The sequence below is a fragment of the Megascapheus bottae genome, chromosome 2 (assembly GCF_031878675.1).
Source record: "Megascapheus bottae isolate mThoBot1 chromosome 2, mThoBot2.hap1, whole genome shotgun sequence".
NCBI classification, from domain to species: domain Eukaryota; kingdom Metazoa; phylum Chordata; class Mammalia; order Rodentia; family Geomyidae; genus Megascapheus; species Megascapheus bottae.
The window spans coordinates 27,211,210-27,238,302 of record NC_143510.1 but is presented as its reverse complement, the minus strand read 5'-3'; the positions used below and the strand labels follow the sequence as shown (position 1 = coordinate 27,238,302).

The following is a 27,093-nucleotide window of genomic DNA, read 5'->3' as shown; positions in this document are numbered from 1 at the left end:
TATACAGAGGTCCTCAGTCCCACAGGACTGGCTGTCTACATTTTTTCAGCAAGGCCTATGAGAGTCATGGGGATAACTCTTGGGAGTTTTTAGAAGGAAAACACTGACTATTATAGATAATATAGCTAAGATTTATTCAGCTCCCAATCTTTTTTATTTCCTTGATGGCATGAATTATAGACAACATAATTTCCTTAACCATTTCCAATAACGAGTTATCCAGATAAATAAATGTAACTATACATAGATATAGATATCTGTAGATATATACAGATATAGATATAGATATATTTTTTTTTTTTTGCCAGTCCTGGGCTTGAGCTCAGGGCCTGAGCACTGTCCTTGGACTTTCTCAAGGCTAGAGCTCTACCACTTGAGCCTCAGCACCACTCCCGGCTTTTTTCTATGTATGTGGTGCCAAGGAATTGAACCCGGGTCTTCGTGCATGATAGGCAAGCACTCTACCACTAGGCCAAACTCCCGGCCCAGATATAGATATTTCTAAGTCTAAAATGTGAGATTAAAATTGCTTTCCTTGAGGGAGAATGGTGGAAGAGGTGACATTGATCAAGATGCTTTGTACTTACCAAATCAACTACTTAAAGATAACAATATAAATAAAAGTTATCTCTTTCATGGGGGTGGGGGAGAGTTCGGTGTTGGTCCTGGGGCTTAAATTCAGAGCCTACACATTCTTCCCTGAACTTTTTTGCTCAAGGCTAATGCTATATGACTTGAACCACAACTCTACTTTTGGCTTTTTGGTGATTAATTGGACATAAGAGTTTGATGGTCATTTCTTCCCAGACTGGCTTCAAACTGTGATCCTCAGAACTCAGCTGTCTAGTAGCTGGAATTACAGGTATGAGCCACCCATGCCCAGCTTGCATTTAAAAAAAATAAATTGTGTTTTTTTCTGCCTTCCTTTCATTGGCTAAAAAAAAAATATAGCTGGCACTAGTGGCTCATGACTGTAATCCAAGCTACTCAGGGGACTGAGCTCTAAAGATTACAATTCAAAGCCAGCCAAGGCAAAAAAGTCTATTAGACTCTTAACTCTACCAGCAAAAAGCCAGAGGTAAAGCTGTGGCTCAAATGGTAAAGTACAACCTTAAGTGAAGAAGCTAAACAAGAACACAAGGCCCAGGGTTCAAGCCCCAGTACCAGCAGCAACAACAACATCAACAGCAACAACAAAGTAATTTTTTTTTAATATTTACTGTGGGTTTGGCCTAGTGGTAGAGTGTTTGCCTAGCATGCACTAAGACCAGGGTTCTATTCCTCAGTACTACATACGCAGAAAAAGCTGAAAGTGGTACTGTGGCTCAAGTGGTAGAGCTCTAGCCTTGAGATAGCTCAAGGACAGTGCTCAGGATCTGAGTTCAAGCCCCAGAACTGGCAAAAAAAAAGCCAGGTGAGGTGGTTCATGCCTGTAATTCTAGCTACTTAAGAGGCTTAGATCTGAGGATCAAGATTCAAAGCCAGCCAGGGCACAAAAGGACCTGGGACTCTTATCTCTAACCTCTAGAAAACAGAAATGGGGCTTAGCTCAAAGGTAGAGTGTAGCCTTCAGCTGAAGAGCTCACAGACAAGGAAGGCAGAAAAAAAAAAAATACTGGCAATTTCTGGTGTGACCTAATAGTCCACATCCTCTATTGGGGCTTCTGAGTCTTTAAAAGATATTTAAAGCACAAAGAATAGAAAGTTAGCCAGCATATGATGAAGAGTGATATGAAGATTTTTGAATCTTCATGCTAGAGCCCCTGAGAACCTATTTTTTTTTTTTTTTTTTGCCAGTCCTGGGCTTGGGCTCAAGGCCTGAGCGCTGTCCTTGGACTTTCTCAAGGCTAGCACTCTACCACTTGAGCCTCAGCACCACTTCCGGCTTTTTGCTATGTATGTGGTACCAAGGAATCGAACCCGGGTCTTCGTGCATGCTAGGCAAGCACTCTACCACTAGGCCAAACTCCTGGCCCCCTGAGAACCTATTACTATAGGTAAACTGAGAAAGGTGGGAGAGTGCTCTTTGGAGGCAGATGGACAAGAAGGTCAGACTGTTGCCTGACCCAGAAAGGCATCCAGACTACCACAGACAAGCCAGGGGCAGTCTCCCAGGACATGGTAGATGTGTGTGTGTGCGTGTGTGCGTGTGTGCGTGTGTGTGTGTGTGTGTGTGTACCTGTGGGACACCCAACCAGTCATCCGCCTGCTGCATGGCTTCTCGTGCATTATCCACGGGCTTTCGTGGATCCCAGGACTCCCAGTCTGGACACAGACCTGTTAACATAACCCAAAAGAGGTTTTTTAGTATTAATTGACTAAAGAGATGAAAAGAACCATATGCCCCAAACTAAACCCATTTACCCATTCTCTCTCTCTCTTCACAGACTACATTATTCATTTCTGTAATCAAATCCACATACACAAGACCTGACATATATTCTTATTTTCATTATTATTATTTTTTTTTTTGCCAGTCCTGGGCTTGAGCTCAGGGCCTGAGCACTGTCCTTGGACTTTCTCAAGGCTAGAGCTCTACCACTTGAGCCTCAGCACCACTTCCAGCTTTTTTCTATGTATGTGGTACCGAGGAATTGAACTCAGGTCTTCGTGCATGCTAGGCAAACACTTTAACCACTAGGCCAAACTCCCAGCCCGTTATTTTTATTATTTTTAAGTAAACGTTACATATTAAATAGTGTGTTCATCCGTATAGTGATTTGGTCTCTGAACTCAGAGAAAATCATTGCCTCCAAAATTTCACTGAATTAAAGGTGGAAGACATGGTTTAAGTGGTAGAATACCTGTACAGAAAATGCAAGGCTTCCTTCCCAGTTCAAACCCAGTTGGGGGTCGGGGGTGGGGGGAAATTCACTGAGTTATACATTGTGTGTGTGGGGGGGGGGGGAATATAAAAGAAAAGTACCAGGAACTTATTTTACATTAGCAAGGACTTTTTTTTTTCCATAAGGCTGTTATCTTCTTGCATTAAGATAGGTATTATCCATTCCTGGAACCTATATAAACAAACAAAGCCTACAAAACCATTTGGAGGGTCGGGAGTTTGGCATAGTTGGTAGAGTGCTTGCCTAGCATACACAAAGACCTGGGTTTGATTCCTCAATACCACATACATAGAAAAAAGCCAGAAATGGTGCTATGGCTCAAGTGGTAGAGCTCTAGCCTTGGGAAGGACCAAGGACAGGGCCAAGGCTCTGAGTTCAAGGCCCAGGACTGGCCAAAAAAAAAAAAGTTACTTCAAAAGCCCTTTAAAGTACAAGTCCTTTAAAACTGGAGTAAAAATCCTTAGATTTAAACTAAAAAGTAGGATCCTACTATGTATCTTCAGATGGAAGGAAGAAAGCACTAAGAAATGCTATAGGAATGCTAACTTTTGAATTATTCTCAGATGATACTAACTTACAAGAAAAACAATGGAGCAACCCTCTTTCTCTATCCAGTTGACACTAGCCAGCAGTTCTGCTTTGAGGGTGCCAAGAAACACTACCTTACTAAACATAATGTGCCTGCCACATAAAGTACAATCAGTAATGAATTATAGCTCAGTGGTATAGTGTTTGTCTAGCAAACACAAGTGCCTGGGTTCAATCCCCAGAACTAAAAAGTATTTTTGAAAAGACAAATAGGGCTGGGAATGTGGCTTAGTGGTAGAGTCCTTGCCTTGCATGCATGAAGTCCTGGGTTCAATTCCTCAGTACCACATAAACAGAAAAGGCCAGAAGTGGTGCTGTGGTTTAAGTGCTTGAGCAACAGAAGCTCAGGGACAGTGCCCAGGCCCTGAGTTCAAGCCCAAGAATAGGAAAAAAATAAAAATAAAATAAATAAAAAATAAAATAAAGGAAAAGGCGGAGCCGGGAGTTTGGCCTAGTGGTTAAAGTGCATGCATGAAGACCCGGGTTCGATTCCTTGGTACCACATACATAGAAAAAAGCCGGCAGTGGTGCTGAGGCTCAAGCAGTAGAGCTCTAGCCTTGAGAAAATCCAAGGACAGTGCTCAGGCCCTGAGCTCAAGCCGAGGACTGGCAAAAAAAAAAATAATAATAATAATAATAAATAAATAAATAAATAAAGGAAAAGGAAAAGAAAAGACAAATAAGTGAATAAGTAGATACAAAATAAAGAGCACTTAGTAAAAGGAAGATATTATTAGAACAGATTTTTAACTTAACAATTTGGGATGGTAAACATTGGCTGGTTTTTTTTTTGTTCCTACTGAGAAAACACACCAATCTTAAACCCTCCATGAAGATAACTACAATTTTGTTGTATACCCAACTACTCTGCAAATAACCCATCTGGGTAGGAAGGGATCCAGCTGGATCTTGACCAAATACTATTCCACAGTAATACAGAAAGAAAAGGGCAGAGAGGGCCATATACAGTCAAACCAGTGATTAATCAAAACAAGTACTTTTCACTCCATGAAGCTTTTAGATTTTTTTTTTCCTGCCAAGCCACCTAAGAGGGCCACATATTTCTGCCAAAGCCAACAAGAAACTAGGCACCGATGTGGGAAGACATAGAACTTTTTGACTTTTGGAGCTAAACCTAAGGTCTGCCCTAAGCTTAAAGTACTGAGGCCTTCATTTGGAGATTTAAATAAACACTGGAATCAACACTCAAGCATGCTATGTATAGATAGAGCTAGATGTAATAAGGGAAAAGTAACAACTAGTTTTAGTTCCCTGTCTGTTTCAGAGAAGGCTAAATCCAGGAGACACCCACCAATCACAGTGAAGCTAGCTCTCCCAGGGAAACCTGCATACTCCCATCTTGAAGGCACGGTGGAGGCAATTACTTACCTGGAGCACAGCTATCTACCAGCGCTCCCAGGGCTTTGCCATCCTGCCAGTTCTGGTTAAAGTTGGTGATGGGCAAGTAGGGGATCTTGTTCTGAATCCATCCCAACAGCCTCTGCTTTGGCGTCTGCTTCTTGGCATCATCATCCCCTTCATCCTCCCACACAGGCATGGAGATGGAGTAGTGGAGAATCAGCGTCCACACCAGGCCCAAGATGAGCTTCAGATTCCCATCTACAATGGCTTTGCTGTCTGGGAAGACAAGCACAGGCTTGGTCATTCTTCTGGGTTATACGAGATCACGTTCTTTGTGAAAAAGTGAATCCAGTTCTAATCCATGGAGAACAGATGGACACGCGGTGGGATCTATATCAAAACAAAACTTAAGGATGGAAAAAGAATGCTTCCAAAAGGTTGTTAGCTGGTACCACACAGAACTGCATGAATCTATCTCTGCTTTTGTGTGCACTTACATAACAATGTTTTTATTCAAAGAAACCACTTCAGAATTATATACAATAAAGGGGGCTTAGACTGCAGAGATAACTAACCCGATGGAATAGTCTACTAGATTGTGTGTGTGTGTGTGTGTGTGTGTGTGTGTGTGTGTGTGTGTGTGTGTGTGTGTGTGTTTGCCAGTCCTGGGCCTGGGCATCCTTCTTGAGCTTCTGTTGCTCCAGGCTAGCATTCTACCACTTGAGTCACAGTACCATTTCTGCCTTTTTCTGAGTATATGGTAGTGAGGAATCAAACCCAGGGTTTCATGCATGCTAGGCAAGTACTCTACCATTAAACCAGCCACATTTCCAGACACCTCTCCCCCCCCCCCCCCTCTCTCTCTCTCTCTCTCTCTCTCTCTCTCTCTCTCTCTCTCTCTCTCTCTCTCTCTCTCATATATATATAGAGAGAGAGTACCCAGGCCCTGAGTAGAAGGAGGAGGAGGAGGAGGAGGAGGAGGAGGAGGAGGAGGAGGAGGAGAAGTTGGTGGTGACAGGGAGAGAGAGAAGAGAAGAAAATGGAAGGAAAAGAAGAAAGGTGTATACATTGTAAGGCTTGGGAGGTAACCATGGTGGCTGGCCTGGCGCACTGGAGGGTTTGGGATAGAGTATGAAGTCTCACCCCTGCCTTGGGTATCAGTCTGAAAAACTCAAATTTCCCAAGTTATGTGCTAAAGGTTTTTCACAAGCAAAACTGCAGGTTTAATGCATGACTCAAAACACAAAACCACTCTCTCTGTTTTTATCCAACTTACACATGTTGCTCTAAAGGAATGAGACAAGAGTCTTTTTCAAAAAGATTCTGGGGGAAATATGACCCAGCTAAAATCTGAGCCAAACTTATGGAATATACACGTCTAGGACTTCTGTTTCCAATGAATTCAAGGTGGGTGTCCAAACAGGAAAACCCCCATTACAGTCTCCCAGGGATAAATGATACCTTCATTCTGCTCTTCTAAAAGACCAGAGGGAGAGAAGTCCTCATTCCAAAAGTGATTTTGACAGGTGAAGGTTCAAATACCTAACCAAACTCTTGGAAAAATAAAAAAAATAAAAAAGATGGAGACTTGCCCAAAAGGCCTCCCCAGTTTCTAACTGAGGGAAACAGGAGAATCCCCAGGCTTGGAACAGAAAATGCTAAACAGCATCAAGGTTTCGCCATAGGCAGTACTTCCATGCTCTCAGCCTGGCATTTGCTCGGCAGCATTTATTTGACTTTAATAAGCATGGGCCAGAGCTGCAAAGTAGGAGGAAAAGGCCAGTAAGCCTCTCCACATAGCTCTTAACAGGCCAACACCCAGCCTGCCTGTCTGCCTAGCTTCTCAGCATCAGCTCAGATCCTGATGGGCTGGAACCTGGCCCCGGACTCCTCTCAAATCCAACCAATCACAATTCCCACCTAACTACTCCTAGCTCTGGACACCACTGACTCTCCAAGCCACATGTAGTTTCTCAAACTACTTAAAATTATCCAATGTTGCTCAAGTACAACAGTACCTCCCCTCCTCAATTTTTACAAAGTTCATTTGAGCTCCTGAAAATACAGGATGGCTAGCTGGATGCAGTGGCTCACACCTCTAATCCAAGTTACTCAGGAAGCTGAGATCTGAGGTCTCGGTTCAAAGCCAGCTCAGGCACTAAAGAACTGGACTGTTATCACCAATTAATCGCTAGAAAACGAGAAACAGGGCTGTGGCTAAGAGGTAGGACGTTAGCCTTGAGCTAAAGAGCTCAGGGACAGCATCCAGGCCCAATGTTCAAGCCCCATCACACACACACACACACACACACACGCACACACACACACACGCGCACACACACACCCTATATGATGGGCTTTTATGGGGGGAGTGGGGGCAAAGGGGTAGGAGGGGCAGGGCTGGGGCTCAAATGAGTAAAGTGTGTATGTGTCTTATATTTATGTCACTCTTGTCTATCCGTTCTCCAATCCTTCTTAGGGATTTATATCCATTCAACTACTTTTTGCCTTCTTCAGAAGCGTCCTGGACACCTCTCCTTGATGAACACTTCCATTCCCAGTGATCAGAGAGATGATGGCTTTTCTCCTCCTTCTGCCGTCATCAGTTGGGCCAGATCTGTTCAACTAGCACTAGACCTTCCCCAGGGCTCACACAGCCAATCCCATTACCTTTTCACTTGGCTATATCAAGGATTAACCAGGACCACAGGGCTTGCTAACTTATGAGGAAAGATATCCAGATTTTTGCTTTATTGAATGAGGACAACAGGTCATTCTCTGTCCCCAGTACAGTCAGCTGTAGGGTCACAAACAGCCAACTAATGACTGCAAGAAAGGAGGGATGGCATGTGTGCTTGAACTTGTCACTGAGTCCCATTCTGCACTATGGCTTGGCCATCTGGGAAACACCCACTCAGAGGCAGGACAGCAATCAGAACAAGCTTTAGATGCAGCAGCTCAACTGTATGCCATTTTGGAGGAAGTCATGGTCTCTGAGCTTTTACTGCTACCAAATAGCAGTAATTAGGTTAGAGAAGGCTGAGGACTGGCACACAGTTAAGTACTTAATATAAATGTTACCTCTCTCTCCTCTGGTATTTACTCACCAAACATTTTGGTGCCTGCTGTGCTAAACTAGCCCAGAGCGGAAGCCATAATCCAAGTGTTATGCCCAAGCAAGGAACAAAAGGAAATAGTCTGGATTTACGTGTGGTTGAAATGTGCGATCTAATTTTGGGGCCAAGCAAATCATTAGAAAAACCATGGCACAGCTGCCAAGGCCTCTGCTCTGCTGTGTCAGGGGATCATAACCTAATCCATGCTGCAGTGAACCAGGGGATACAAGGCTTCTGCTTGAAGGGAGCCTCAGCTGAGAGACCTATAGGGCCTGGGAGACTGCTGACTGACAACTCCAGAAAGAGAATGTGGTACTAAGAGCAGCTCACTAAGAGCAGCTCACATGGCCAGATATTAACTTCTCTCTCTCTCTCTCTCTCTCTCTCTCTCTCTCTCTCTCTCTCTCTCTCTCGACTTTTTGCTTCCTAGCACTCCAAGTTCTTTCTTAATCAATGCCTTCCAGTTAATGTAGCCTGAAGCACCTCACTGGCAGGCTATAGAATACCCCCTCTTCTTAAGGCCTGAGGCTTCTCTATCAGGGCACCTTGTATCTGTGGCTAAATAATCACCATGTGCAATGGTCTCCTCTGCACAAGATCAGCTCTCACTAGGTCAGGAATCGAGTCAGTTTTGCTCTCTGCTGTTCCCACAGAACTTAGCTCTCTGGAGTACAGACTGACAGACTCAGTTCCTGTCTCTTCCTCCATGGTCCTAGGACAGGCAGCAACACTACATGCTATAGAGGTGGAGCCAAAAAAAAAAGGTAAGCAGCTGGACATGTTAGCATACACACGTGTAATCCCCGCTGCTGAGGAAGCTGATCTGGCTTCCTGTAGCTGGGATTAGAGGTGGGTGCCATATCAAGGCTTCTTACGTTATTAATTGTACAAATGAGGATACAACAGAACATAGTATAGGCACACGTGAAGAGTCGCTCATGGTGGAGGACTTGAATTCGGCAAGGAAGACTGAGAGTGTGAATTGTCCATGCCTGCAATTAAGATCACTGTGACAGATTGGCAATGCCTGCCCTGGCTGTGGTGGGGAGAGAGGGACAGCCTTACTTCTCTGCAACAGAATTAAGTAAGCATTCCCAAATCCCTGATGTGAGATCTTTACTACAGGCCCAGAATGCATTCTTTATGAATAACCTCACTTTCAAATTCTACTCTGCAAGCTATTCCTTCTCACATATGCAACAATTTTCCCATAAAATAAAAACAATCAGAACAAACTACTTCACAAATACCTGGATTTTATTCTGGCATAGAGAGTTTGGTGAATTTTCAGATCATAAATACTACCATGAGTGTGTTCTGATTATCAATTTGTCCCAAACACCCTATTTTCCATTTAAGAGGCATCATTTTACTTAAACGTTCCATTATAATCACTCTGATTTTCTTGTCAATGACACTTTTGACAAGATTTTTTAATATCACTTTTAAGGATTATTTTAAACTCAACAACACAGCCTTAGTGAATAAAATTATAAATGAAAACTGGAGAATACAAGGGAAGGGGTGATAATGTCCAACAAGAAATGGACTCTTGCCAGGCATGGTGGTACACACCTGTAATCCTAGCTACTCAAGAAGTCTGAGATCTGAGGATCAAGGTTCAAAGCCAACCCAGGGCACAAAAGGACCTGAGACTCTTATCTCCTATTAACCTCTAGAAAACAGGAAGTGGCACTGTGACTCAAGGGGTAGGGGCAGTAGACTTGAGATGAAGAGCTCAGAGACTGCACCCAGGCCCAGAGTTCAAGTCCCACAATCAACCAAAAGGAAAAAGAAAAAAAAGGGCTGGGAGTTTGGCCTAGTGGTTAAAGTGCTTGCCTAGCATGCACGAAGACCCGGGTCTGATTCCTTGGTATCACATACATAGAAAAAAGCCGGAAGAAAAAAAAAAAAGAAAAAAGAAAAAAGCCAGAAGTGGTGCTGAGGCTCAAGTGGTAGAGCTCTAGCCTTGAGAAAGTCCAAGGACAGTCTCAGGCCCTGAGCTCAAGCGCAGGACTGGCAAAGAAAGAAAGAAAGAAAGAGAGAGAGAGAGAGAGAGAGAGAGGGAGGGAGGGAGGGAGGGAGGGAGGGAGGGAGGGAGGGAGGGAGGAAGGAAGGAGAAAAGAAAAGAGAAAAAAAGGAATGTACTCTTTACCTGACTTACATTACTGAAACCCCTTTGTACCTCACCATTATAACACTAAAAAAAAAATTCAAATGGCAATAAATGTGATGAATGTATATTAAAGCTCCTAGAATATAGCAAATGTCTTTGAGCTCAGTCTTCCCGAGAAATCCTTTAAACGTTAGAATAAGGACTAGGTTCAGCTAGGAAAGAAAAAAAAAAAAAAAACACTCAAAAAATTTTTGAGAGCAGTTCAAGTAGATGAGGTTTTAGGTCCCTGCAGAAACTCATTCTGCTGCTGCTAGAGTTCAACTAACAGGACAAGGTCCCCCAAGGATTCCTAAGCCAGAATAGGGGGAGGGGGGTCCAGAGTCCAGCCACTAGGCGCTAGGCGCCTCAGGACAAACCCCAGCATGAAGCCTCACTGCACCATGGGGCCACCAGCCTCTGGCTCAAAGCTCTGACTCTGAGACTAAGTCCAGCTGAAATAACAAGCACTGGCTGTGTGTGAATGGAGATCCCAGTGACCTCTTCACTCCAGCTCAGCTTGTCCTGTAGAGAGGCCACTCAACTGAAATGCAGCTAGCTGCTTCAGCAGCTAAACCAGGCCCACCCCTGGCTGGGTCCATATGTAGCTTAGGTTGGGGGTGGGGTAAGGAGAACATTAGAGATGAGTGAGGGCAGGGGAAAAATGCCTGGGAAAGATGCCTGAGTACCATCCTCAAACTCTGCCTCCCTTCTGTCAATAGCAACAAAACCATGACAGCAGCTCTCTCTCTTTTCTTCTCTTGCCTGTATGCTGTGCACTGCCCCCCTACCCCACCCCCCAAACACAGCTTCATGAGGGTAACTCTGGTGGTTAATCCCATTTTACAGATGGCATAACAGAGGCCAAATTTTACTGCCATGTAGGTACAGATTCTGTTCATACAGCCAAAGCTCTTTGTCTACTGTGCTACGTTCTGTGACCGCAAGCCAATGAGAAGATTCTAGTTATAACTGTTTACAGAAAAGGTGCCTGAGCATTATTCCTCGTACAGTTAGAAAGTCTATATGGCTCAAGGAAAAACATGTTTCTCTGACTCCCGGGACAAGGCCTCTAGATTTCTGCCTGCTCAAATCATTCTCACCTGCAAGGATCAGGGAGAAAACATTGTAGATAAGGGTATATTAGCATGGAGACACAAACCAAGCATTCTCAGCTTCTACTGCTCCTGAAGAGTGTGACGATTGAGTCCTCTTCCTCCACCCCAGACATCTGGACCAGCCTCCTATATGGGCAGGAATCTCCCTGAGCCATCCTTGGGAAAACCTGAAGTTCTGTCCCAAGAATACAAACTTCTAGCCTGTCTTTGTACTGGAAAACTGAAATTAGGGTTATTCATAATCTTGAAAGCCTAATTTGTTCTCTTCTGTTTTCATAAGCAATACTAATTTCCTAATTGCCTAGGGAGAGCCAGGCCCAGTGCAGGATACAAATTATACTTCTAAAATAGCTGGGCACGGTAGCTAACCCCTGTAATCCTAGCTACTTAGGAGGCTGAGATCTGAGGATCACAGTTCAAAGCCAGCCCAAACACAAAAGAACATAAGACTCTTATCTCCAGTTAATCACTGGGAAACAGGTAGGTTTCCCAAGAGGTAGGATGGTAGCCTTAAGCTGAAGAGCTCAGGGACAGTGCCCAGGCCCAGAGATCAAGCCCCACAGCCGACCCAAAATGAAACAAAAAGGAAGGAAGGAAGGACAGAAGGACGGACGGAAGGAAGGAAGGGAGGAAGGAAGGAAGGAAGGAAGGATTAAAACACTCCATAAGGAGATGGTAACATTATTACAATGAAAGTGTCTACAGGTATTTATTGGGCTCTCTCTTAACTTCTGGGCTTCCTAGTACTCCAACAGTGACTACAACATTAAAGAATTTATTTAAAGGAAAAAAAGAAAACGCGTGTGTTTTGTCTTTTCATACTAGCATAAGGCTTGTGAGCGTTTTGTTTTGTCTTTGTTGTTTTGTTAAGTAATTAAGAGTAAAAGGGGCTGGGAGCATGGCCTACTGGTAGAGTGCTTGCCTAGCATGCATGAAGCCCTGGGTTCGATTCTTTAGTACCACATACATAGATAAAGCCAAAAGTGGTGCTATGGCTCAAGTGGTAGAGCACTAGCCTTGAGAAAGCTCAAGGCTTTCCTAGGCTTGCCCAGGCCCCAAGTTTAAGCCCCAGGACTGGCAAAAAAAAAAAAAAGTTAAAGTTAAATATAGTAAGAATGAATGGGCTAGATATATTCATCCTTCAATTGCTGACTTGTAAATGTTGACCCTGGTTACAAAATCAGATCAAAGTGGCTTTCTTGGCTGGAAAGGGAAGAAGACATCAGTTTCCATTTTCCCCCTGTAACTCAGCTCATGTTACAACTCATACAAGCCTGTTACAGAGATGGCAGCCTGCCCAAAGATTGTGAGGTCATAAGAGGAACCAAACTCCCAAATTAAAGTCACCACTAGAATCAAGCTGAGGGAAGGTGCAAATAATTTGTAACCAACTGCTTCCTGGCATCACCAAGAGAAAGATGAGGAAGATGATGACGACAAAGCTGGACGGAAGAAATTCTCAGAAGCCTGCTTCCAGACATGGCCACTTTTTTTTTTTTTTTTTTTGGCCCCTTTCTCTTTCTGGCCCCGCTCGCTCCGGCCCTGCTCGCTCCGGCCCGGCTAGGCCCCCTTTCTAGCTTAGGCCCCGCTCGCTCCGGCCCCGCTCGCTCCGGCCCCGCTTGCTTCCGCCCGGCTCGCTCCAGCTTGCTCTTGGCCCCGCTCGCTCCGGCCCGGCCCTGCTCCTGGCCCGCTCGCTCCGGCCCCGCTTGCTTCCGCCCGGCTCGCTCCAGCTTGCTCTTGGCCCCGCTCGCTCCGGCCCGGCCCTGCTCCTGGCCCGCTCGCTCCGGCCCGGGTCGCTCCCGCACGCTCCTGGCCCCGCTCGCTCCGGCCCTGGCTTGCTCTGGCCCCGCTCGCTCCGGCCCGGCCAGCTCTCGCTTGCTCCTGGCTCTGCTCGCTCTGGATGGCCACGTTTTTTATAAAATCCATTTCCCCATACTAAGACAGCAAGAATTTGTGCCCACGAATTTGAACCTGCCAGCTCACAATGACACGTCTCCCCTGAGTCAGGATCAAGCTCTACAAAGAGCTGTCATCCCAAGGACTTCTTGCAAGTGGATTTCCACACCTCCGATACCCATGAGTGGGGTCCATGGAGGTGGATGGACTCAAACTCACACCAGTGAAGGGTAGGTCACTTAGTAAAATAACTGGGGTGGTGGGGGAGAACTGTTCAGATACATTAGGTGAGCCATTGATGGGACAGTTGAAGTTCATATGTCCTGCCTAGGAGTCAGAAGAGCCTGGTTTACCTCCCAAGCACACAATTTGTTAACTGGAAGAGGGAGACTTATAAATCAGTCCGTTCTGTGGGCTCAATCTCCTCATCTGAAAAGTGAGAGATAATCAAGCCCGCTTTATTAAGCCCTGGTGTGCAGTAGACCAGGTAGCCAACTGTCCAATGTATTAACAGGGGCTGTTGATAGGATGTTAACCTAGGGGCTAAGGATGCCCAGTAAGCACTGTAAACAAGATTAAATAGCATCCTATTCTATTTCAAGACTGCCAGAGTTGAATGCCCCAGAATCTGCCTTCCACACAGAAGAGCATTCCATCTGCTAACAACCACAGAGCAGGCCCATGAGGGACCCAGGATTAAAGCTGATAGAATCAAGATGTTTTTTTGCTCAGTGAGCTGCTGAATGGAACTGGCAGTCTACAAAACTCTGCAGGCCACCTCTACCCCTCCAGCAGATTCCTGAGCAGTCTACAGGGGCCAAGCCAGGCCACTGCTAACAGAAAATTAAGTTCAGGGTCAATAAATTCAACTTGGGGCATAAAGTATTCAAGAGTTTCCTAACATGACTTTTTTTTTTCCTACCAGGAGATGGGAGAGGTTTTTGGCACTAAAATGATTCCGAACTAGTAAAGCAATTCATTACAGAAGCATGCTGGGAGTAGGAAAGATGAAACTACTCAAATACTTTACTGACAATAAGTAGTTAAAGAAATTTTACATGCACGCAAGAAAATGGCAGACTGCTAAGAAAGGAATGAGAGATGTTAAATATAATAAATAAGGATTCAAATAATTTACAGCAAAGGATGGGATGTATGTGCACTCCTGCTTTAGAAAAGGCATAATTGCATGTGAACAGCAGAGCTGGCTGCAGACTCTTCACCCCTCCCTGGCTCTCTGGGAAGAAGACAAAGGATGCCAGGACAAAGATAGCCTTTCCTTTGTGGTAGCTGATACCTGCTTCTTGCACATTTAAAGTTTATGCTGTATTTACTCCATTTCTAATAAACATACTACCAAAGAGAAAGAAGTTTTATAATAATGTACATATTAAAGAACTCCTCATCTGAGAACCATAGTTTGAAGCCAGCCCTGGCAGAAAAGTCTCTGAAAAAGCCAGATTGAGGGGCTGGGAATGTGGCTCAGTGGTAGAGTGCTTATCTAGCATGCATGAAGCCCTGGGTTTGATTCCTCAGTACCACATAGAAAAAAATGGAAGCAGTGCTGTGGCTCAAGTGGTAAAGTGCTGGCTGGCCTTGAGCAAAATTAGCTTAGGGACAGTGTCCAGGCCCAGAGTCGAAGCCCCAGGTCTGGCAAAAAAAAAAAGAAGAAGAAGTAAAAGGGTAAACCAATGTAATAGTAATATTCAAAAGAAATGAACTTGGCACGGTGGCTCACGCCTGCAATCCTAGTTACTCAGGAGGCTGAGATCTGAGGATTGAGAAGCAAAGCCAGCAAGGGCACAAAAGGACCTGAGACTCTTATCTCCAATGAATCTCTAGAAAATGAGAAGTGGGGCTTGGCTCAGGGGTAGGGCAGTAGCCTAGAGCTGAAGAACTCAGGGACAACACCCAGGCCCAGGAGTAGGGTGGTAGCCTTGATCTGAAGAGCTCAGAGACAGCGCCCACTGCCAGCCCCATGACCCACAACAACAACACAACAACAACAAAAAGAAATGAACTTTACAACTGTGGGGAGGCTGAGGTGGTCAGGGGGAAGGAAAGTGGGAGAAAAATGAGAGAGGGAACTGGTAACAATGTTCAACAAGAAATGTACTCATTACTCTCTGTACATCCCTTGTCAATAAAACTAAATTTAAAAAAGAAAGCCAGAAGAGCTCAAGTGGTAGCCTTTTAAAAACATCAAGTGAAAAAAGCAAGAGGCCCCGAGTTCAAGCCCCAATACTAGCATAAAACAAAACCCTCTTCATTTTATCCAATCAAATTGTTTGTTTGGATCAGCAGGCATTAATACACATATATACATACTCACACAGCAGATACATATATGATCTAATACATACTAATGTATATTCACATATCCAGAGAATATATAATAATACACATTTATACACAATATATACAGGATATATTTATACACACATTCACATACCAAGGAAATACATATATATTTGGTGGTACTATTTTAACGCAGGACCTCATACTCACTAGTCTCATTTAAGCCATGAGCCAGGTAGCCTCACTAGCCAATCTAGTACCACACTAAAGCCATGTCCCCAGCCCTTTTTTGCTTTAATTCTTTTTCAGGTATGGTCCCTCATTTTTGCCTGGTATGGCCTTGAACTACAATATTCTCTCAGATATCTGCCTCCTGAGAAGCTGATGTGAGCATGGTAACTCTGCATCTGAGTAAAGGAATGCTGAGGGAAATGACATGGTGGGCTCATATATGTGTACAGAATCCTTCTGTAAGATATTAGAAACTTCACCAACTTAAGGGTAGAGGAGCGGGGAATGGAGTGAGGAGGCCTGGGAGGAGACAGCTCTCAATCTCATACCCCTCCCTCGCACACATAACACTGCATGTTTGTCTGGCTGTCTTTCTGAGGCTCTCCTTTGCATATCTTCCTCACAGTGATCATCCAAAATGCCTTCCCATTTCTTCTCAGCAGAGGCACCTTCCTGAACCAGCAGCCTGTGTGCCTCAGGAGCTAGCCTTGGCCATTTCCAAACAGCTTGTCAAAGAAGATAAGATGCTAAAGATTACATTGCAAGTTGCCATCTAGCAGGTTCTCAAGCCAAGAACAAAACCAACCACACACACACATCTTCCTGTTCCCTTCATACCCTGCTTCCTGGGACCCTAAGTGCAGTCTCCCATGATATAGAAGTAACGTGAGGACACCCACACTGGATGCTCATGCTTCCATAGTGGTGGTACTGTCACCTCCATCTTCTAGATTTAAAAAGTTCATGAACAGTTGGGAATTTAACTTAGTGGTAGAGTGCTTGCCTAGCGTGCACGAAGACCGGGGTTCAATTCTTCTGTACCACATACATAGAAAAAGCCGGAAGTGGTACTGTGGCTCAAGTGGTAGAACTCTAGCCTTGAGAAAGCCCAAGGACAGCATTCAAGCCCTGAGTTCAAGCCTCAGGACTGGCAAAAAAAAAAAAAAAAAAAAAACACTAACAAGTACAGTCCAAAGTCAAATAAGTAAGAGTAGTAGAGCAAAATTTGAACCCAGATCACTAACTGCAGAATCTGCTGTCTACCTTCTACTTGTGTAGACCAGAACAAGACTACAAAGGAAGAGGCCCACACATGGGCATTGCTGCATTAACCAATGTTTCAAATATGGAAGCACCAAGAAAAAATTAAAATTAAAAAAAAAACCACTGGGGTTACATCATCTTCCTATGAGAGAGATTTATAACTGTGCCTTGAACTCTGTCCCATGATAAACGGTCACGGTGTTAAGATAAACAGTCCAAATCAGTAGAATACCCTCACTGCAAAAGGGGAAACACATTCTAACATTCCTGAGGCACACAGTCCAAGTGACAGGGCAAGTGAGCGACACACATTAGCATTCACGCTAACACCCCAACCACCAGCTGTTGTGTGAGTTAAGATGTGAAGTCTGCAGCCAGCTCTCTCTCTTGCCAGTTCATCTAGAGTCTGGCTTCAGTCAAGCTGCCTGCTCAGAGCTGCTGTCTGAATCTGGGCTCTCAGACCACACAAAAACCTTTCTACCCCATGGCCACAGGGTTCTTCTACTCGTGTTTCCTGAAGTCGATTCACTGTTCTCCACATCATCAAGAGGTGAATGCTGCAATTACAAGCCTGAGATACTAGCTGCATATTTTAAATGCCTGTTACAACAGCTAAATGTAGGGTTGCTAACAGTATCATCTTGAGTACCGCATTTTAGAAAAGACCACACTAGATGTTTACTGGCTTTTTCCAAACAAAGATTGCTTCTGTGGACAAATAACTAGGAACATACTAGACTTACATGTTTTTTTTCTGGTTTTTTTGGGGGGTGGTCCTAGGGCTTGGACTCTGGGCCTGGGTACTGTCCATGAACTTCCTTTTTGCTCAAGGCTAGCACTCTACCACTTGAACTACAGCACCACTTCCAGCTTATTCTGTGTATGTGGTACTGAGGAACTGAACTTGGGTCTTCATGCATGCTAGGCAAGCATTCTACCAACTGAGCTACATTCCTAGCCCTTGTCTTTTTATTTTTAAGTCTCATTATAAGCCTGGCACTGAAGGCTTATTTATGACTGCAAACCTTGGAAGACTGAGACCCAAAGAATCAAAGCCAGTCTATGCAGAAAAATCCATGAGACTCCATCTCAACTAACCAGCACAATGCCACACTAGAGGTATGGCTCAAGTGGTAGAGCATCAGACATGAGCAAAAACTAAGTCTTTTCGAGAGCCCCTGAGTTCAAGTACCGAAACTAGCCCCATAAGTTTCATTATGTCACCTGCACTGGCCTCAAACTCCTGAGCTCAAGCCATCTGCCAAGTGCTACTACAGATGGTACTCTCAGAGCCTTTAATATGTAAACAGACACTGACAATCTTCAAATGTTGTTGGATTAGAGAACTTTTAAAAATTGTGTATCATGCCGGTGGTGGCTGGCTCATGCCTGTAATCCTAACTACTCAGGAGGCTGAGATCTGAGGATCAAGGTTCAAAGCCAGCTGGGGCACAAAAGGACCTAAGACTCTTATCTCCATTTAACCTCTAGAAAATGGAAAGTGTGGCTTGGCTCAAGGGTAGGATGGTAGCCTTGAGCTGAAGAGCTCAGGGACAGCGCCTAGGCTGAGTTCAAGCCCCATGACCTGCAAAAAGAAAAAGAAAAAAATGTATCTCATGGACTGGAGGGATGGTTCCAGTGATATAATGCCAACCCAGCAAAGCCTTGAGTTTAAACTTTAGTATTACACCAACATAAATAAACCAATAAACAAAGGTTTGATAGAGTACTTGTCTACATGTGTGAGGCCCTAAGCTTAATGTCAAATACCACAAAAATAAACAGAGATAAATGGGTAAATATTCATTCTCCAAGTAAACTAATACTCTACAGAAAGTAATTCAAGGAATTCTATCTTACACTGTTCAAATCCTTCACAAACACTTCCTCCCAACTTGCCCCAAAATCTGGGCAATTTATATCTTATAAAACAGTGAAGTATGAGAGGCCAAGGCAAGGGAGACAGGAAATAAACACTAAAGAAAGAACTCAGGAAATATAAGAACTGGTAGCTTTTGCTAACCTGCCGCTGTGCTCTGGCAGTGATTAAGAAAGTGCACCCTTCCACTTGGAATCAGCAAGTTTTGTACATGAGGGACAAAGAGGAGCAACTTCCCTCCCCACCCCCCCACCAATTGTTCATAATTAAGGGTGCTAAAGGAAGCACAGGCCTAAACCACAGCATTTATGAAACCCTGCTGATAACCAACTCATTCCACAAACACATTGAGACATCTTCTTATTCCAGGGCAAACACCAATTCTTAAACAACAGGCAATGATTTGGAGGAATTTGGGCCTAAACCAGCCTCCTCCCTGATGGATTTGCTTTAGAGCTTTTTGTGTCAAAACTTTCATCAGCAGAGACCACACATTGCCAGGGAAGCCTGGAACTTGGAGCACTGTTTAAATGGATACATCCTGACGTGGTCAACAAGAACACCAAATTATGTGACAGCCGAGCACTGGTGGCTCTGTAATCCTAGTTACTCGGGTGGCTGAGATCTGAGGATCGTAGCTCAAAGCCAACCCAAACAACAAAGTCCATGAGACTTTTATCTCTAACCACCAAAAAGCCAGAAGTGGAGCTGTGGCTCAAGTGACAAAGAACTAAGGACAGCGACCAAACCCTGAGTTCAATTTCCAGTACCAGTACAATTTTTTTTTTTAACTATAACAGGGAAACGTCCAGATTCTTCACACGACTGCCATTTTACGCTTCCTGGAGAGATCTTTAGTAAACTAAGGCTGAGTTCTACATATAATATCAAAAGGCATCCAAGGAGTATCCACAATGCTGTTTAAGCATAAATGACTCATGTGTGTGACAGTAATATATAGCATGAACACCCAGCTTTAGCACTGAAAATCACTCTCAGAGCTGACATGGAGTCTTGGCTCTAAATCTGAGATGCAGTCAACAGTAATGTAAGTGTCCAGAGTCAAGGTCCAGGCTCTGTCTTTAGCATCACTGTGATTCTAGAACCTAGTATGGTACCTACCTGACAATGAGAAAAAGTACCCCAAGTGTGGAGGTGCATTTCTGTAATAAGCCCAGCACTCTGGAGCTGAGTTAAGAGGATAGTGAGTTAACACCCAGCCTGGACTATAATATAACAAGACTCTGTGGGTAGAAAGTAGGGAAGGAGGAGGGGGAAAAGGGAGGGAAGGAGAGAGGGATGGGGTGGAAGTAGGGCAGGGGATAAAAGAAACTACTACTATTTACTATCTAACCAACAACTACCCACTAATTAGCCAACCAATTATAAACCAGCCCAACTAAATAACCACAAGCTATGAAACAACCACCCACCCATCTACCCAAGTCAACCAAACCACCACCACCAATCAGCTAACTAGCCAGACTACCACAACTACCACCAAGCAACAAACTACCAGATGACTCCCCACTACCATGGCCTTTAGTCAGCCAACTACCAAACCAGCCCTAACAACCTCAATGGTTTCATCCTCACCTACCATCTCCCAGCAGATCACTCCTTCCCAGACCTGCTGGCTAAAACTAAGCTGTTCCGCAGCCCAGCTAACTCCTTTAGAGTCCATCTAAATAATAAACATATCCATTACACTGGACAAAAGAGCTACAGGTTAATTTTCTTACATCCCAAGGATCTCCAGTACACATTATGATTGCTAAGACATCAGTGAATTACCCCAAGCCAAGTAAAATAAGCAAAAAAAAAAACAAAAAAATAAAACACAAACTCAAGTTGTGGGGATGGCAAAAGCAGCAGAGCAACTACAAAGCAAGCTTTTGGCCCTATGTTTTAACTCTTACATTTGCGAAGTATCTTATTGTAATACACATTTTTTTTTTTTTTGCCAGTCCTGGAGCTTGAACCTGGGGCCTGAGCACTATCCTTGGGCTTTCTCAAGGCTAGAGCTCTGCCAATTGAGCCACAGCACCATTTCCAGCTTCTTCTTTTTCTTTTTCTTTTTTTTAATTTATTTTTGTCAGTCATGGGGCTTGAACTCTGGGCCTGGGAGCTGTCCCTGAGCTCTTCAGCTCAAGGCTACTGCCCTACCTCTTGAGCCACAACACCACTTCCGGTTTTCTAGTGGTTAATTGGAGGTAAGTCTCAGGGACTTTAGTACCCACACTGGCTTTGAACCTCGATCCTCAGATCTCAGCTTCCTGAGTAGCTAGGATTACAGGCGTGAGCTACTACATCCATCTCATTTTCAGCCTTTTCTATGTATATAGTACCTAGGAATAGAGCCCAGGTCTTTGTGCATGCTAGGCAAGCACTCTACCACTATGCCAAACTCCCGGCCTCTGACAATTTTTTCCTTTTTTAAAAAAAAGTGTGAAGGTGGGTATGTTTATGGTACTTGGTATACGGCGTTCAGGGATCAATGTTTTCACATGTCTCAGCATCCCGGAAAAAACAGGAGTGTCTGGATGCTCTTAGGGTGCCTGAGTGCCACCTTCTCACCCCCTTACCCTACCCTCACTCTGTATGGCCTCTCACCCATCTGTCAAGGTTCAGCTTCCTGTGACATACTTCCTTCCTTTTAACGCTGTGTTTTATGACTTCAGAGAAGACCTCACCAAGTACACCTTTCCATAAAATGTGCTGGCAGAAGCTAAATGTCAGGGACAATTAGCAAGGCAAGCTACCATTCTTTTTTCTTTTTTTTCTTTTAGGTCCCACATCAGGTCTCTACCAACTGAGCCACACCTCCAATCTCATAAGCCATTCTAAATAACCCTATAGTTCAGGGACTGATCTTCCAAGTCAGGACTCTTGCCTGGTAGCATAAGGGTCTGTGAATGTAAACGGACAAACTTGAATCTTTGTTTTTAGCAAACTCTGACTAAAATCTAGCATTACTTTAAGTTATAAATGAAGACCGTAACACAAAGGAATATTAGCAGTGCCTGTGCTTTTGTCATTAATGAAATCAAAACTCCTCCTGTCATGTCACAGTGCTGGGAGACAACTTGAAATACCCTTTATGTCCATGGCATCAACAAAATTATGGTTAATTATTAGACTCACAGTTAGACCTTGTTCCTAAACATTTTAGGGCTGGACTATGAGTTCGTAGACTACTAGTCTAAAATGCCCTAAGCCCTGGGACATCTCTAGTGCTGTAAAATAAATAAATATACATATGTGTGTGTGTGTGTGTGTGTCATGGGGCTTGAACTCGGCCTGGGCACTGTTCCTGAGCTCTTCAGCTCAAGGCCACCACCCTATCCTTGAGCCAAGCCCCACTTCCTGTTTTCTAGAGGTTAATTGGAGATAAGAATCTCAGGTCCTTTTGTGCCCAGGCTGGCTTTGAACCTTGATCCTCAAATCTCAGCCTCCTGAATAGCTAGGATTATAGGTGTAAGCCATGGTGCCAGGCAATAAATCATTTTTGAGATTCTTCATTCCCCAGTAACTGAGCCTTGCTGGTAGCCAGTGGACTCCAGGCCACTTGCATTCCTGCACCTTCTACTTCTAGGCTCTTTGCTCCAGAAGTTCTACAACCCAGAACATCCTTTGTTTCCTGAAAATAGGTCACAGCTCCACCCAGGCCACAGGCCTTCCTGACACCCATTTGCAAGGGCTATGTAATGAAATTAAACTCTGTGAAACACTCCCCAGCAATCTGCACACACAGCTTTTTCCTTCTAAGACAAGGCCCTATATCCTTAGTGCCATGTTTTAAAATTAGAGTACAGAAAGTTTTCTAAATGAACACACTAACTGCAGCCAAACACCTAACAGAAGCTCATTCTTGCACATATGTATGTACTTACGTACGGGGTGTGTGTGTGTGTGTGTGTGTGTGTGTGTGTGTGTGTGTGTGTGTGTGTGTGTGTGTGTGCGCGTGCGCGTGCGCGCGTGTGGCAATACTAGAGCTTGATGTCAGGGCCGTGGTATTCTCTCAACTTTTTTTGCTCAATGCTGGCATACTACTGTTTGAACCATACTGCCACTTTCTGGCTTTTTGGTAGTTAATTGGAAATAAGAGTCTTACAGACTTGGCCAGGAGAGCGTAGCCTAGTGGTAGAGTGCTCACATAGCATGCACAAAGCCCTGGGTTTGATTCCTCTGTACCACATACTCAGAAAAAGCCAGAAGTGGTGCTGTGGCTCAAGTAGCAGAGTGCCAGCCTTGAGCAAACAGTCCAAGGACAGAACCCAGGCCTCAGGACTGGCCAAAAAGAAAGAAAAAAAAAAGTCTCACAGATTTTTCTTCCCAGGCTGGCTTTGAATCACCATCCTCAGATCTTAGCCTCCTGAGTAGTTAGAATTACAGGCATGAGCCACTGGAATCTGGCTTCTAACTTTCAAACCAACAAATATTTCTGAAGTTAATAGGTCTATCTAGAAATTTGTTCATTGATTTTTAGAGGCTAGAATCTATGCAAAATTGGGAAGTGAAAAGCTCCACTGGATTTCAGCTCTGCAGTTGAGGGGAAGGGGGAGGTTAGGCCACTACGAGTGTTAACATCCTACCCCCGTCCTATGATCCTGCTCACTCTCCTAAGACCTTTCAAACAAGCTGACAGAAAGGGGGAACACAAAACTCAGTGCTCCACTAGGCAATGCACAGAAGGAGGTACCTGGCAGGGACAGGTGAAGAGGCACCATGGACTCCAGTGGAAATTATTTGGTTTATTCTAACCAGGCAAGGCATGGCCCCTTACCCACTAAGCATGACCCTGACACCCTCTGAGCACACATCCTTCACCCCATTAATCAGTACTTCCTCTTACCTGACCCCTGGATTGAAGTCATTTGGGAAGGATCAGTGCAAACCTCGGGTCACCAACCAACCATGAGCTATAAAGCGATGTGCCGCTGCTGTGACTTCTCAGATGACAACCTGTCACCTGCTAGATGGCACACTCAGAAGAGTCTGGAAAATGCTGAGGTTTGCAGCTCCTATGAAAGACAGCTCCTCAACTGATCAACTACTTGTCCATAATCTTTACAGAGGAAGGTGGGGCCATTTTGAATTTAGATGGTTTATAATCCAAACAGACACACTGAGAAAAGCTTTGGGTTTTTTGTTGTTGTTGTTGTTTGTTTGTTTGTTTCAAGATTGAACTCAGCTTAATTGGGTAGTGTCTACCACTTGAGCCCTGGATCTAACCGGTAGGAGATATGTTTGATAATTAAGAGATGGATTCTTGAAGACTTCCCTGCCTAGGCAGGCTTCAAAACAGTGATCCTCCAGATGTCAGTCACCTGAGTAGCTAAGATTTACAGGCTCTGAACCACGAGGTACCTGGCAAGTTCTTAATTGAAGGATCGGATTTGTAGACACATGTTAGTATTGAGATACACAGTATGATTGCTTTTTCTGATTGTTAGATTCTCCTGATTATAAAATAATCTACCACACTCAATCTAAATTTCATTGCATATGTTAAATATAATGAAGTGACTCTCTCCCCTGGCCCTATCCTGCCAAGCCAGCTCTCTAACAGGGTGGCTCAGTGATATCACTGGGGCCCAGGACATCAGATGGAGCCTGACCAGGCATGACTTTTTTCTGAAGCCTCACAAACTACTACTGCAGTTCTCAATCTCAAATCTGGCTACATGTGGAACAGATTTTTTTTTTTAAGTATCCCCGACCCTACAAAAGAAAACAGAGTCAGCATCTCTTGGATCTAGAAAGGGATCCACAATTTCAAAACTTATTTGATTCTCATGACAACTAGCATTTGGAATCAATGTCTTTGTGAATAGGCCTCACAGGAATCTCACCAAAATTACCACCCAAGAGGAAAGTCTTCTTTTTATGTAACTGAGCCAGAGCCAGAGCTCAAGGAGATAGACCAAGAAGAAGAAATTACGTGGGAATTCTATGGGCCAGAATGCTGCAATGTGTCAAGGCAAGGAGGCTAGCCTTGCTTGGATGACACAAGTACATTTGTCTCAGAGCAAGGAAACCATACTCTCACAAAGAAAAGGGTGGTACTGCCAGTATCTTGGAATAAATATGTTGCAATGGTTCAATTTCTCTTTCTTAAAGAAGAAAAACTGAAGCTGGGTGCCAATGGCTTGCACCTGTAATACTGGCTCCTCAGCAGGCTAAGATCTGGGGATCATAGTGTGAAACAAGCCGGGTAGGAAAGTCCATAGGATTCTTATATCTGACCATCAAAAAGTAAGAAGTAAAAGTATGGCTCAAGTGATAGAGCACTAGCTTTGAACAAAGAAGCTGAGGGTCTGAGTTTAGATTCCAGTTGCTGGCATTAAAAACAAAGAAAAAGGTGAAGTAGAAAAACTGAGTAAAAATTAGACCCCATTAAAGGCAGACCTGAACTCTGTTGCTGAATTTTATCTATTAGGAAGAATAAGATTACATCATTTGCAGGGAAATGGATGGGCCTAGAACAAATCATATTAAGTGAGGTATGGTAAGCTGAGAGACAGTGTTTTCTCTCATAGGCAGAAACTAGATGTAAAGTACACCAGGGTATGATAAATTATACAGGACTCTGGGCATTCACACACAGTGAGACTACAAGAGGATACATTTAGGAGGAACCCTAAGACACATTGCCCCTAAACATTTAAAATGCTATTACTAGAAACAAATTCCAGAAAATGAAAATATGGATTTTTATTGGTGGTAGTGATGTTTTTGCTTTTTGTTGCTGGTTTTTTTTTTCTGTCCTTTGCAGAGAGTAAGGGTGGGTACAGAAATGAAGAGAAGAAGGATGAACAAATACAGGTGTGGTGCTCAGTAGACACTATATGGAAAATGAGCTATGCAGTTGTGTGGACAGGCATGGGAGGGGAAAGTGAAGGAAGAAATGACATTGTCAAAAAAAAAAGTACTCATTATCTGATTTAAGAAACCATAACACCTCTGTACAATAACAATAAAAGTATATGTTAAAAAAAAAAAGGTGCCTGGCGTGATGGCTCACCTGTAATCCTAGATACTCAGGAGGCTGAGATCTGAAGATCACAGTTCAAAGCCAGCCCAGGCTCTACAAAGCCTGTGAGACTCTTATCTTCAATTAATCACAGGAAAACGGTGGCACTGTGGCTCCAGGGGTAGAGCAGTAGCCTTGAGCTGAAGAGCTCAGAGATAACACCCAGGCCCAGGGTTCAAGTCCCACAACCAACACAAATACATAAATAAATAAGGCAATCATTCATAGGAGAGACTATGACTGTTGTTCCTCACATTAAAGCCATAGTTATTTACAGTGATGACTGGCCAGGTTGGGACCAGAAATACACAAAAGCAAAAGTATAATGACCCGAATTTCCCTTAAGATGTCATTCATTTTCCTTGCAGTAGCACCACTACTTGCGCCGTGGGCCTCACATGGAAGAAAAAAGTCAATACCGGAGACTGGAACAGGAGCTCACCAGTGCATCAGATTTGTAACAGAGCCCCCGTAACCTCTGGACAAGTGGACAGTCAGGACTTCAACTGAGGTTTGAAGTAAGGACCTCTGCTTGCTAGCTAGGTGCTTTACTACTGAGCCATGCCTGCAGCAGGGTCACTAATTCCTTAAATGGAACTTCCAAGAAGAAGCCTAGAGAGACCTGAACTATAACACTTATCCATGATGAGAACACCCCCCCACACACACACACACCCCAATCCCTGGAGCATCTTTCCCCAGACTGTTTTATGGGAGACTTCAAATAAAATTAAGTGGCTGTGGTTACCATATTCCATAGTTAAGTGCCCTCCCCCATCAGACAGCCCACTCCAACACAGCAAATTACCCTTTAAAACTGGGAGGAGGGAGGGTTAAAACTTGTTCTATTTATTCCAACTCCCAGGGTAAGTGAGGGGTACTGTGTCTAAGTCCAGTGACCCCCATCACCACATGAAACACTAGAAGCCCCCACAGCTACTATCGAGGGTGAGACAAGATGGCAAGGATCTAGACACTTTCAAAATGTGAATTTTCTACAACTTACGCTGGTGTAGCCTAATGAACAATTTCCACATCTGCCTCCCAAAGCTTCCCAATTTGAGGGCCCCATTCAGAGGTGCCAAAGAGTCCTCACACCCCCTTTGCAGATCCTGGAGTGTTCGCAAAGAGTGTGCCAACTTTTCCAGGGCTTGGGGCTAACAGTGCAATGACTGGCCATATTAGAAGCTTCTGGTTGCTCATCAGAACCCAGAAACCTGGCTTCGGGCTGCACACAGGCAGGAGGCTCATCTGGCTTCCGGTCATAATAAATTCCTCCACACCCCATCTGTGAAACTCCATTCCCATTTATAACCAAAACTGGAGCCCTGGCTCTGAAGTTCCTAAGGCCTGGAAGCTGGCAGTTCCAGCTGATGACATCACTGACAAGCTCCTGACAATGGCTCCCAAGAGCCTAAACCTCAGCTAATACCTAGCAAGAGCACATTCCTCCTCCATGAGGTCAGATTTAGCTAATTGCTAATGTGGCTCCCACCCCAGTGCCCAAAGCCATCTCAATAAGGTGCC

The 27,093-nt window shown here is 44.2% G+C and overlaps 1 protein-coding gene across 3 annotated transcripts in view; it reads right to left on the bottom strand.

The window, feature by feature from the left end:
* Window positions 1-27,093, bottom strand: part of Flnb (filamin B) — a 145,882-nt gene that overhangs the window by 81,189 nt on the left and 37,600 nt on the right. For all 3 annotated transcript variants that reach the window (XM_090322884.1, XM_090322892.1, XM_090322899.1), the window contains exons 2-3: window positions 4,824-5,072; window positions 2,180-2,277 (exon numbers count right to left, since the gene is read on the bottom strand). In XM_090322884.1, coding sequence (XP_090179010.1) covers window positions 2,180-2,277; window positions 4,824-5,072 — 347 coding nt within the window. The remainder of the gene's footprint in view (window positions 1-2,179; window positions 2,278-4,823; window positions 5,073-27,093) is intronic.